At 42.0% G+C, this 14,166-nt stretch overlaps 2 protein-coding genes across 2 annotated transcripts in view; one reads left to right on the top strand and one right to left on the bottom strand.

The window, feature by feature from the left end:
- LOC134211611 (uncharacterized) overlaps positions 1 to 14,166 on the top strand; it is a 220,307-nt gene that overhangs the window by 157,337 nt on the left and 48,804 nt on the right. The window contains exon 6 of the mRNA XM_062688666.1: positions 11,207 to 11,458. Within this exon, the coding sequence (XP_062544650.1) occupies positions 11,207 to 11,458 (252 nt within the window). The remainder of the gene's footprint in view (positions 1 to 11,206; positions 11,459 to 14,166) is intronic.
- Positions 11,437 to 14,166, bottom strand: part of LOC134211613 (SAP30-binding protein) — a 63,968-nt gene continuing 61,238 nt past the window's right edge. Inside the window, exon 3 of the mRNA XM_062688671.1 lies at positions 11,437 to 11,452. The gene's annotated coding sequence lies outside the window, so the exon portion shown is untranslated. The remainder of the gene's footprint in view (positions 11,453 to 14,166) is intronic.

Genomic DNA, 14,166 nt, shown 5'->3' with positions numbered 1-14,166 from the left:
TACGTGAAACACTCAAATGCGCGACATGATTCGTTGAAATTAACATTTGAAAGTCTGACTAAATTTGCCCTATAGTAGAACCCCCAGAGGGTCCATAATAGGAAATTGCTTCCCTATAGTTGACACGGTAAGACGCGCGGCTACAAAGCAAGTCTAGGCAATTTTCGGATCGCAGTTAATAACTGTGGAAGTGCTTAATGAACACTAATGTCGTTTTCGGTTTTAGACCTGGGTCAGGTCCGACCCCGACTCTGAATAACCGAACGAAAAACGAATCGGGATCGAGTCAGTATGATGGTGTTAGTGAGAACGCAAGCCCTATCATCTGTTTTGTTTTAGTTCGCACTTTTATCAGCTGGCAGAAATATAAATATTTTATCAGATTTTATACAGATTTTATCTTTTGAATTTTGTTATTAGTGTTATTTTGTTTCTTATTATATAAATTGAATGGGGAAGTCAGATTTTTCTTCTGTTAATTGTTTATTTTAAAAATGACAGTTAATCCATCAATAAATTTATGTGATTAGAAGCTGTGATGAATGGCGACGGCAATGTGGATTTCCGTGAAGCAATTTTGGCGCTCTGGAACATTTCCGTTAATTATGCCAATCCGTGTTTCCCGATAAACTGTTATACTGGTTCTATGTGGCGTTCTGGATAACAGTGATTCTGTTACATTTGAATTATCAATTATGCCATTCAAATGTAATAGAACAAGAAAATATGGAAACACTTTGTAAAAAATCCAATAGAAAATTTATTGAGATTTGGGGCCTTTTATTTTAAAACAAAGAATCAAATCGCACAAGAGTTGACTAACATTTTTGTATTTTCCTCCCAAGAGGGAACCTTTAGGATAAACCGCGATTTCGCCAAAACTGCAAAAACCAAATATACAAGAAAGGCTAATAATTTTTCTCTACATAATTTTCCATTACATAACAGGAGATTCAACATAATAAATATCAACGGGGTAAAATATGTATTTGTCGTTTTTTAACGAATTACATCTAAAAATCTTTCTCCCACTCTAAAATTATGCTCAATTCGTATAAAACTGTTTCTAAATTTACATTTGAATTTTTTTTCTGGCCAAGTATCATCTGGAGTGTTACTAAGTAGCAAATATACCCTCTACAAGGTGAATAATTAATAAAACTATTGTAAATAATCAGAAAAACGTATCATTTGTTGATGGCAATATAGTTATCACTGCCTTATAGGGTTCATTCATAAATTACATAACGCAAAATTTGGCCATTTTCAGCCCCCACCCACCCCCTCGTAACGTTTTTTGTATGAAAGGGTTTTGAAAATTGTATGAGCCGTAACGCTCTGGCAGGTACCCTCCCACCCCCTAAAGCGTTATGTAATTTGTGAACGGGCCCATAAAGGGTTAATACATTATGTTTATATTCTTTAAATCCGTAACCTTAAACAAATTATTCACAGAGCTGCAATAACGAATAAAATAATAGTATGAACATTTTGGTATAAATAATAATCCGATACTCCGGTACGCTATTTTCCCATTGAGAGAGCAATTATACTTAAAGCATATCATTGAATACACAACGTAATAGTGAATAAATAGCAGCTACAGCTAACTTCTCGTCACTGCATTTATCAATCACATTTTCATCAAAATTTTTAACCATCATTTTGTTTATAACGGAGCTACCGTCTGAAGTAATCAGCAAAAAATATGTCGGTATCTGAATCCATTTCACCATCAGAGAAACTTGAAGGCAACACACAATTAAAATAATCCATTTTTACGTGGAAGATAGCAACAAAATTGATAAATTCAACAAATGAAATAAAAACGATTAAAAGTCAAATACCCATCCGCACCCTTCCGTGTCTTTCATGTTTTCATTTTCCTTTAGCGTAAACATAAACACCTGTTTGACAGTTTGTGTTCGAATGTATTGGTGAACCTAGGTTCGATCTCGATAAATCGGCAGAGCGAACCTCATTCGTTTTGGGTCGGATCTGGTGCGGATCGCGATCCAACCTGAACGAATAACCGAACGTTTTGACAGCTGTTAGAGCGGATCCGGGGCAGAACTAGGTTCGACCCAGCAATAACCGAAAACGACATAAGCTGCGAGGCGGCTCTGTCCCAGTGTGGGGATGTAATGCCAGTAAGAAGAAGAAGTCAACACACCATTTGATTTTCATGTCCCATTTCGGGATGTTCTTCTCTCTATTATGGTCCCCAAAAATCGCTATAATGGACACTCTCGCATTTATTTTTTACAAAACTATAAAAAAAAATCTTCTTTTCAATGCATGTAATCAAAATTGATTTAATCATTGGAATGTAAGTTAGGTTCTACCCAAGATGAATACACCACTAGGTGTTCCAATCTGCCAAATTCACGATTCAGCCATCTTGGATTTTAGTATGGGAGAGCCAGCCGGTTTGTTGTCGTTTTGCACTGAAAATGAATTTTTCACCCCGCCTTCTTCTCTTCCATAAACTTGGCAGATTGGAGCACCTAGTAGTGTATTCATCTTGGTTCTACCTATTGAAGTCCATAGAAAAATGTTTATATTATGCTATAATATGACATTTGTCGTCTACGTTATTTTTTGGTAGGCTTCATATCTGCATTCAAATCTGCAACGCAACGGAATGTTCTGCAGATACGCAGACACGTGTGAGTAAACAGTAACTTGATGGCCGGAATTTGCTTATGGGTTTTTCATCACTCTCGGTCACTGTGTGTCGCGTCGGTGGGCTCTAATGGTAATGAGCCGTAATCTATGGTTTGTGGCCGAAAGGCTCGCATTCGAGTAGCACTTTTTGTTGGAATGTAAGTCGTGCGTTTTTTTTTCTTCTCCGCAGCATCGCTCGCCCGAAGTGACACACAATAAGCACTCAGTTTAGTACCATACTTAGTGAGTCCTGCTCTGGCTCCATTTGGAATCTAAGCCTACGAATAGGTATGCAAACTAAAACAACAAGAGCAACATTACCAGCTGTATGACTGGGATGAAAAATGGAAGTGGCATAGCACTTGCCGTAGGATCTTGAATTATTCATGATCAGTGAGCAAATTAGGCTAATATACATGGACTGCCCATGAAAGGGGAGCGGGCCATTTGGCATAAAGTCATTTGGCATAACGCCATTTGGCATAAGGTCATTTGGCATAAAGGCCATTTGGCATAACGGTCATTTGGCATAACGGACATTTGGCATAATTTTTCTTTGCGTTCGCTAAATGGTGACTAAGTGGTGCGGGAAACACCCCGGAATAGCAAATATAACACCCGTCGATAACAATATTAAAAAGACATTGTCCTCTCGTGGAAAGAATGCATTTGCAATGCAATGCAAAAGTAGGCGCATGCCCGGATTAGATCAGTGGTGGATATAATCCCCTCTTTAAAAGAAGGCGTGTTGCCGGATTATGGCAATGAAGGATGTGATCCCTTCTTTAAAAGTAGGTGCTTGCCCGGATCATGGCAATGGAGGATATGATCTTTTCTTTAAAAGTAGGCGCATGGCCGGATGAGGGCCATAGTGGATGCGATCCCTTCTTTAAAAGTAGGCGCTTGCATGGACTATGGCAATGGATGATGTGATCCCTTCTTTAAAAGTAGGCGCTTTCCCGGATTATGACAATGGTGGATGTGATTCCTCCTTTAAAAGAAGGCGCTTGCCCGGATTGAGGCAATGGTGGATGTGATTCCTTATTTAAAAGAAGGCGCTTGCCCGGATTGAGGCAATGGTGGATGTGATCCCTTCTTTAAAAGTAGGCACTTGCCCGGATTATGACAATGGTTGATGTGATTCCTTCTTTAAAAGAAGGTGCTTGCCCGGATTGAGGCAATGGTGGATGTGATCCCTTCTTTAAAAATAGGCGCTTGCACGGATTATGGCAATGGAGGATTTGATTTGTTCTTCAAAAATAGGCGCTTGTCCGGATTGAAGCAATGGTGGATGTAATCCCTTTTTTAAAAGTAGGTGTGTGGCCTGAATTGTGGCAATGCAATGGTGGATGTGATCCCTTCTTTAAAAGTAGGCCCTGCCCGGATTATGGCAATGGTAGATGTGACTCCTTCTTTATAAGTAGGCGCTTGTCGGGAATAAATCAATGGTAGATGTGATCTCTTCCCCGAAAAGCACAATTCAGATTGATTTGGTTGCAATAACTTATATGTGACTTGATATAGTAACTCGTCTACGACAAGTGTGTTGCTTGAGTTTTTTAAGTTAGGCGCTTGCCGGCATTAGGGTAATGGTGGATTTGATCTGGTCTTACGGCGCATGCTCAGATTGTAGCAATGGTGGGTGTAATCCCTACTTTAAAATTAGGCATGTGGCCGGAATAAGTCATTAATGGATGTGATCCCTCTCTCGGAAGTAATTCTGCCGTTTTGTTATTTCGTTCTCCCGGAAAATGTCTACCATCAATCTAAATTTATCAGAAAACAGCCTCGACCTACTTTATCTACGCTAAATATTACATGAAATATCCCTTTCGCTTTCACAGCTCGAAATTATGCCAAATGTCCGTTATGCCAAATGACCCACTCTTTTCTTACAGTTCAAAATTATGCCAAATGTCCGTTATGCCAAATGACCATTATGCCAAATGGCCTTTATGCCAAATGACCTTATGCCAAATGGCGTTATGCCAAATGACTTTATGCCAAATGACCCAGACCCCCATGAAAGCATAACTGTCCTATATAGATAGGAACAAAAGAAAATATGGAAGATCTATGCGTTTATGGTAAGTTGTCGTAGGTTATAAAGACATATCGCTTACTTCAATGAGGTTTGCTGAACATAACAAAAAAAAAACAAACATACTGATTCGCCTAGCGGCGATGGTGCCTTTCTCGTGTATCATAAAATGTATTAAGAAAAGTACATAAGATAGTTAAAAATAACACTTTAGGGCGATAGATCACATAGTTTTCAACAATTCCGATTTGTTTGCATTCATTGCTAACCATTTTTGCTCCAAACGAAAAAAAAATATTTTTTTTCCTTTTTAGTTTTTTTTTTCAAGGGGATCCTTGGTGAAAAATAGTAATTTGGAAATAAATCAGCGAAATAAATTCAATAAGAAACAATGGGACCGGATTCCACGTCGAATGCAACTTGTTGAGAGCAAAACGGATAATGATAAGTACCTAAAAATTAGTGAGTATTTCGCGCACATACACACACACGCACATCTTCTTCTTCTTATTGGCATTACATCCCCACACTGGGACAGAGCCGCCTCGCAGCTTAGCGTTCATTAAGCACTTCCACAGTTATTAACTGCAAGGTTTCTAAGCCAGGTTACCATTTTTGCATTTGTATTATCATGAGGCTAACACGATGATACTTTTATTCCCAGGGAAGTCGAGACAATTTTCAATCCGAAAATTGCCCAGACCGGCACCGGGAATCGAACTCAGCCACCCTCAGCATGGTCTTGCTTTGTAACCGCGCGTCTTACCGCACTAAGACAAAAAAAAATCCGGCCCCAGATTTCCAAGAAATCCTGAAGAATATTGGCCGGCTAAAAAACCACAAAACAACTACCAGGAGAGCTATTCAACCACGGTGGTGAGGTACTGACTAGGACACCAAGATTTGTGAAGAGAAGATTCTGCCACAGGAGTTGATGAATGGTGTCTTGCGTCCCATCTAATGGCGCGGTAAGCTGAATTGTAGCAATAACCACATTGCTGAACGCCACCGGCATCAACTGCAAGAGAGTTAGTGGGCGAACGCGAATTCAAGGTGCCCATACATAAACTATTAATCGACTTTAAGACGCATACGGTATAATGAGGAATTCGCGGATAAACTGATACGATTGGTCAAAGCGAAATGCGCTCTTGAGTCCCTTTGAAATGCGCAGAGGGTTATGACAAGGTGATGGTCTCTCGTGCCTGCTGTTTAACATTGCTTTGAATGGGGTAATACGCAAAGCCGGGGTTGTAACGATTGGTACGATTTTCAAAATGTCCGTCGTGCCGAACCGAATATCTACAAAACCTTCATTAGACTGGTAGTCCTCTACAGACACGAGACTTAAACGATGCGCACTTAAAGTCTTCGAAAGAAAAGTTCTTCATTCTATCTATGGTGCGGGGTACAGATAGACGGAACATAGAAGCGGCGAAAATACACAAGGTACAATAAATCTGGAGCTCAGCGAGCAAGTTGGATCGATCAGTTGGAAGATGGTTTGCAAAACGTGCAGCGCAATAGACTGAGCGCAATAGAAACATCTGTTATGTACTGTTATCCCAGACTATGGACCAGTGATGTTCGTGTAAGGAGTGTTGAGAATCATTCGCAGGAATATGTTTGGAACCCATTGACGTTACCAACGCATTTCGAATAGCTTGTAATAGCTTATAATATTGATAGAAGACTAATGGTACGATACATTTTTTCAACTTTCGGATGGGTATCACTTTCGCTGATTTGCGTAACGATGGTCGGGAGATAACTGAGTCGGAAACACTGACTAAAGACTGACGCAAGCTGTCATGATAGAGAACTGATTCGGGAGGCTATACCGCATGATAAATTTCTTTTAGAAAGCTCCAAATGCAGGGAGGACTAGCTCTGATTATGCATTTCAACTTATTCTACACAGCTGTGCAGTAACCAACACGAAATGAGCGAAAACGAAGCTAAAATTACCATTACCATACAAGTTTGATAAATTTGTAATCATGGCTTGTTTGTTTTTGTCTCTCTTTTATCGTTGTTCGTTATTGCCTGATTTTCTCAAAATTGCACGCGGCGAACCCTTCATGAAACCCCGTTTACTTGATTCTTATGGGTGAATAGCATTGCGGTGTATCGTTTGGCGCGACCGTACCTTTCGACAGTCATTCGCCGCGTGAAGTTTTGTGCAATTGCCCATTTGGGAACATTACAAACGCCGCGCAATGTATCATATCCAGAAAATCTGACAATATCTATTGAGAGCGATTTCTGCAGACCCTGGTCTAGAAACAGCTTCGTTTTTACTTTGGGCCATCATGTTTGTTATAATTGAATTTTATAATTTGTTTCCTGTTTTTGTGCTAGAGTAAATACGGTAGGTGACAATGAGAGACTGACCTTAATTAGCTTAATTTTAGGTTAATTAACTCAATTATTAGCCGACGGGTGACTTGTATTGACGTTCGGCCGACGGATGATAAGACGGTGCGTGCTGGCCGAAGATGAAACTCGCGGAATTCTTCATAGTCGACGTAGAATCCCATTCGCCATCATTGGCCATTCGCAGCACCTACTTCCAACACAGCCTTCCGTATCGGTACACCTGAAGATCACCACTGCAGACAGAATCACAAATCGACCACGTTCTGATTGATGGACGGCGTTTCTCAGACATTATCGACTTCAGGACATATCGTGGCGCTAACATCGACTCTGACCACTATCTGGTGGTGATGGTTAAACTGCGCCCAAAACTATCCGTCATCAACAATGTTCGGTACCGCGGCACGACCTAGAGCGACTGAAGCAACCTAACCACTGCATAAGCGCAGCATCTCGAGGCAACGTTGCCAGAAGAAGATGAGCTCGATGGGGCCCCTCTTGAGGACTGCTGGATTACAGTCAAAGCAACCATTAACGACGCAGCGGAGAAAAATGTCGGGTATGTGGGACGAAGTCGACGGTACCGCGGCACGACCTAGAGCGACTGAAGCAACCTAACCACTGCATAAGCGCAGCATCTCGAGGCAACGTTGCCAGAAGAAGATGAGCTCGATGGGGCCCCTCTTGAGGACTGCTGGATTACAGTCAAAGCAACCATTAACGACGCAGCGGAGAAAAATGTCGGGTATGTGGGACGAAGTCGACGGAACGATTGGTTCGACGAAGAGTGCAGACAGAGGATCAGAAGCTCAACGCATTCCGCAAAGGCTTCGTGCCGTGAACCGAAATCTGCAGGGATAAGGATGGGAGCATTTTGACGGACGAACGTGTGGGGATCTAAAGGTGGAAGCAGCACTACAACAACATTTAAATGGCGCTGAGAGTACGGGCAGTGGAAGTCAAGACAGCGGAGGAGATGACTACGTCAGTTCAGCGGACGATGGAAGCCAAACAGCCCCCACCTTGAGGGAAGTTAAGGATGCCATTCAACAGCTTAAAACCAATAAAGCAGCTGGTAAGGATGGTATCGGAGCTGAGCTCATCAAGATGGGCCCGAAAAAACTGACAGTCTGATAGTCAGAATCTTGGAAACTGAACAACTACCGGAAGAGTGGAAGGATGGGGTTATATGCCCCATGTACAAGAAAGGCAACAAGCTGGAGTGTGAGAACTTTCGAGCGATCACCATCCTTAATGCCGTCTACAAAGTGATATCCCAGATCATCTTCCGACGTCTGTCGTCATTAGTGAACGAGTTCGTGGGAAGTTATCAAGCCGGCTTCGTTGACCGCCGCTAGACAACGGACCAGATCTTTAATGTACGGCAAATGCTTCAAAAATGCCTGGAATACCAGGTCCCAACGCACCATCTGTTTATTGATTTCAAGGCGGCATACTACAGTATAGACCACGTAGAGCTATGGAAAATTATGGACGAGAACAGCTTCCCTGGGAAGCTTACCAGACTGATCAAAGCAACGGTGGATGATGTGCAAAACTGTGTGAAGATTTCGGGTGAACACTTCTATTCACTCGAATCGCACCGGGGACTAAGACACGGTGATGGACTTTCGTGCCTGTTGTTCAACATTGCACTCTCCGCATAACGAGAGCCGGGGTACGATTTTCAACAGATCCAGTCAATTTATTTGTTTCGCGGATGACATGGACATAGTCGGCTGAACATTTGCAAAGGTGGCAGAATTGTACACCCGCCTGAAACGTGAAGCAATAAAATTTGGACTGGTGGTGAATGCATCGAAGACAAAGTACATGCTAGTGGGCGGTACCGAGCGCGACAGGGCCCGCCTGGGAAGCAGTGTTGCGATAGACGGGGATACATTCGAGGTGGTCGAGGAATTCGTCTACCTTGGATCCTTGCAAACGGCTGATAACAATGTTAGTCGTGAAATACGAAGGCGCATCATCTGTGAAAGTCGGGCCTACTACGGGCTCCAGAAGAAACTGCAGTCAAAAAAGAGTCACCACCGCACCAAATGTGTCATGCACAAGACGCTGATAAGACCGGTAGTCCTCTACGGGCATTGACAATGCTCGAGGAGGACTTGCAAGCACTCGGAGTATTCGAGAGACGAGTGCTTAGGACCATCTTTGGCGGTGTACAAGAAGACGGTGTGTGGCGGCGAAGAATGAACCTCGAGCTCGCCCAACTAAAGCCGGAAGGGTACGATGGGCAGGCCATGCTGCAAGAATGCCGGACAGCAACCCAGCAAAGATGGTGTTCGCTTGCGATCCGGCAGGTACGAGGCGGCATGGAGCGCAGATATGTTCATTAAACGTCAGCTTAGTGTCTTAATATTACGCCTAGATCCTTGACAACAGTCTCTCTACGTAGTATGGTTGATCCAATAGTATAATCAAAGGCAATTGCTGAATTTTTACGAGAAAACGAAATAAAGGAGCATTGAGAACCATACAATTCAGCTGACACCAGTCAGTGAAGAGATCCAACTGCGATTGTGAATGATTGTGAATTGATTGATTATGAATAGAAAATTTGGTAATTTCAAAAACATTATTTTTTCCACCGATTTAAAGGTATGATAGAGTGACGATATACTTAACGGCTTCAATAGGATGAAGATTGAACTGTCGATCAATTTTACAACCTCAAAGTTTTTAACTTTCTTGGTCTTTTATCGTCATCTTCTTCTTCTATGGCGCTATATTCCAACTGGAACATGGCCTGCATTTCAAAGTAGCAATACCTCAGTTATTAACTGAAAGCTTTTCTATGCCTGAAATTAAGCTTTTCTATTTATCGGCAAGTACAATGGATACACCATGCCCAGGGAGTCGAGTTTGTTTCCCACCCGAAGACACCCTAGCGGACCGAGAATCGAATTCACCATCTCCGGATTGGAAATCCTAAAACTTTGCTCGCAACTCTAACTGGAGACCCTTTTTATCCTCATACAAATTCATATGTAGTCAAAATCGTAGATACTTCTTTTCTAAGCATTTGCATACGTTTATATAGATAAATTTCAAAAAATAATCTACGCAAATGTTCCACTTCTAATCCCTCTAGACTACCAAAGAACAGTTTCAACAGTAAAAAAAACCTTTGTTAACAACTATAAGCTCACAACGATCGAAAATTCAGTTGAACGGGTATTCCTTGACCAACCGTAAGGTGTTCGTTATAGTTCAGAAATAAAACGTCATTTTCAAAAGCAATAAAATTTCGACAATCAAATGCAAACCAGCGAAATGATGCTCCTAACCAGTTGGGCCCAGCAATAAATATGATTTTACTTTGTTCCACTCAAAACTGAACAAAATAACACACTAATTGGTTCAGTCTCCCGATCGCCAACTGACTGGTTCAATATGGTCGTCGAAAGGCATGTCGCCGTTGCCCCAATTTTGGACATCCAACCGGTCATTTTATTACCAAGCGAAATTCAGGTGTAAGAGATGCTATTATGTGCCTCAGACTGCAGACCTTCACTAGGATTAAGAGGTAACAAAGATACTTCTTTTCATTTCGGGAGACATAATACAGATATCTATATCAAGTGTCTCATTGACAAATAAGAAACGTCCATAAGTAAGAAAAATATGCAAAAAATGGTCTGAAAAGTGTTTTCGTCAGTGAAAATAAAATACAAGATCAGAATGTAGCCGAAAAACCAGAACAATTAAAATCCTGATAAAATCGTTTTACGAGAGCAACTTGCTTTTTTATCTCCGAAGTAAAAAAACAAAACTTAATGGTAATCGCCATCGGAACCGACGCAATGTCCACCTCTGTAGGCCGCAACTATAGGATGCAAAAATGGAGTTATTTTTAAAAACTTGTACGAAGCGAGTCCGAAGAAAGCAGTTCCATTCAATCGCAAACCAGTATCTAATTGACACACCGAAAAAAAGATAACTGATAATCGGGACCGGTGATCGACGATTTAACCACTTTCGTGTTGGCCGTGCACTTTCGATTCGAAGTCATTTCCATTTTTTACTGAAAACACTTCTAATTAACGGATAATTTACTTTCGATTTTATTTTTTTCTTCTCTTCCCGCTCCTCCAACAGGTGTGAAAATGCCCATGTGTGCAGTCTCCGGATCGCAGTACCTGACGCACGCCGGTTGGGTCGAGCTGAGAAATCCGATCGATACCGACGTTCCGTTTCGATTGTTCCGCGACGAAGGTCGAATCTATCTGCAGTGGCTGGGGGAGCCCGACCTCCGGCAGCGCATGCAAGGTCGCCTCATCTTGGTACATCTGATGTGTCGGGATATGACGCCGCGATTGGTGCTGAAGGATGGCCGCAGACGCACTGTTGGTATGTTGATTGCTTTTATGATTGAGATTTTTGTTCTGTATATTAAGGTTCATATTTCAGTGACATGTTCGAAAAAAATAGATACCTAAATGTGTGGATAATTACAGAGACCGGCATAATAAAAAGCCCACTAGCCGTTTTTCATACAAAATGGTCAACTTTGAAGATCTAGATTTCGATTGCGTGTGAACCAATTTTGCTGAAAATTTGAACAGAGCTCAGATATAACTTGAATTTTACCACACCTGAGTTTCGACCATATTGATTCATAGGGTAACAAATTATTGCGGTAATACCAAAATAAAAAAAAACGGCAAGTGGGCTTTTTATTATGCAGGTCACTGTACCTGCATGATGCGACTTTAAGAATACGCCGTTTAGTTGTAAAAAGAGTTGTAAAACCCAGATTAATCCACCTAGCGGTGGATTGCCTTTCTCGTGCATTACAAAAATAGTATTTTGGCCATTACTCGTGAGCCCATAGTCTGATCTGGCCAATTTTCAATAGGAAACAATGGGAGAGTATTCTGCGTCGAATGCAACTTGTTCCGAGTAAATCGGTTAAGGATAAGTACCTGAAAAATGAGTGACATTTTTTTTGCGTAGGTGCGCACAGACACACACACATACACACACATACACACTCACACACACATACACACTCACACACACACACATACATACCAGAAATGTGAGGAAGGCGGTGAGACTGGACTCTATGGTGAAGTGGCAGCAGGAGTGGGACAATGCGGATAATGGAAGGTGGACCCATCGGCTCATCCCCAATGTGTCGACGTGGGTGAACAGGGAGCATGGTGAGGTGAACTTTTACCTCACACAGTTCCTGTCCGGACACGGTTGTTTCCGCCAATATTTGCACCGGTGTGGCCATGCGTTATCGCCATTCTGCCCGGCGTGTATCGACGTAGAGGAGACTCCAGAGCACGTGATATTCGACTGCCCGAGGTTTGCGGAGGCACGTAGGAGAATGCCTGTCATAAGGGCGGACAACATCGCAGAGCGAATGTGTCGCGATGAAGGTACGTGGCATGCGGTAACCAGAGTCGTGACACAAATAATGTCAGAGCTGCAGCGTCGATGGAGAAGCAAGTAAGCGTCGGTTTGGAACAAAATCCAGCACAGTGAGCAGTGCTGGGTCTCGAGTCGTCGGGGCGCCAGCGAACCGGAAGTCTTCTACCAACCGGAATCGTCGGACCGACCTCGGCACTCGAACCGTCAACCTGCTGAAGAAAGAAGAAAGAAGAAGGAAGTGCTTCGGGTATGTAGGGCACCGCCAGTGCGGACGTTATCCACCACCGGAACTGTCGGACCACCTCTGCAACCCGAAGACGAAGTCGGCGCAATGCGCGAAAGCGTCCCCTGCGATAGCCGCCGGTAGTCGGGGCACCATCAGTGCGGAAGTTTCCTTCACCGGAACTGGTGGACCACCCTCGACGCCGGGGAAGTCAGGAGGATTCGAGTGAGGAAGTTTGTGGCACAACCGCCGAGGGATCGAGACAACGTAGCAGTGGATCTCAGCAAGCCAGTCGGCGAACTAGCCTAAGCTAGGGGCCGGAATTTTAGAAGAAGTGCATGAGCATAGCCCCCCTCCCCCCCAAAGTAGTCGCAGCATCCAGTGGTCCCGGGGGGATCGAGGCAAGGAGGATAAGGGACCCGGTTTATCCGGGAGGCACGTTTTTAGCAGGTCGGGAGGAGCCCATCCTTGTTCGCCTTCAAGCATAGTGTGGATGCTCGAGGTGTCTGTCGCGCAGATTTTTGATGGCCTTTAACCCTTGTAAAAAAAAAAAAAAAAAATAAAAAAAAACACACATACACACAGACATCACCTCAATTCGTCGAGCTGAGTCGATCGGTATATAACACTATGGGTCTCCGGACCTTCTATAAAAAGTTTGTTTTTGGAGCGATCATATAGCCTTTACGTATACTTAGTATACGACAAAGGCAAAACGTAAAACCAATAGAATGCTACAAATTTTACATTGGATAGCAAAGTTTAAATAGAATCCACTGGTATAAAAATATCTTTATTGAAAGATCAAAAATAAATTAAATAACAACAACGCCAAGCTAAAAAGGAATACATATGATTTTTAAAAGGCTTCTAATAGCTCTTCCTTCCTAAATATTAAAACAAATCCAAAACTAATCCACATTCAATACAAATTCAACGAAATACAAAATTTATTCCAACATAATTCAAAACAAATAATACTTCAATCTAAATCTATTTATATTCAAATTCAATACAATTCCAATTTCAATCCGAATGCAATCAAAATCTAATCGAATTATTCCCATCCTATAGAAATCCAATCCACATTATATCCGAATTAAATCCGAATTCAAAACCAATTCAATAAACATCTAATCCAAATCGATTACAATTCAAATTACAGTCCAAAGAAGATTCGAATCCAAAACCTATCTATATTCAATCAAAATTTAATAAAAGAAAACCCAGTTCACATTCTTTTCGAATCAAATCCAAATCTAAGCCAAACCCATTCCCAACCAATCCCAACCCCAATCGAAATTTGATACAAATCCAAATGCAATTCATCAATTCATACTCTAATCAAATTAAATCGAAAACCAATCAAAATCCAATCTAAATCAAAACCATTTCCAATCAAAATCAGAATTTAAATCCAATCCAAATTTAATCTCACCCCAAATCCAACCTA

Source organism: Armigeres subalbatus, chromosome 2 (assembly GCF_024139115.2).
Source record: "Armigeres subalbatus isolate Guangzhou_Male chromosome 2, GZ_Asu_2, whole genome shotgun sequence".
Lineage (NCBI taxonomy): Eukaryota > Metazoa > Arthropoda > Insecta > Diptera > Culicidae > Armigeres > Armigeres subalbatus.
This window is presented reverse-complemented; position numbering and strand designations above follow the sequence as displayed.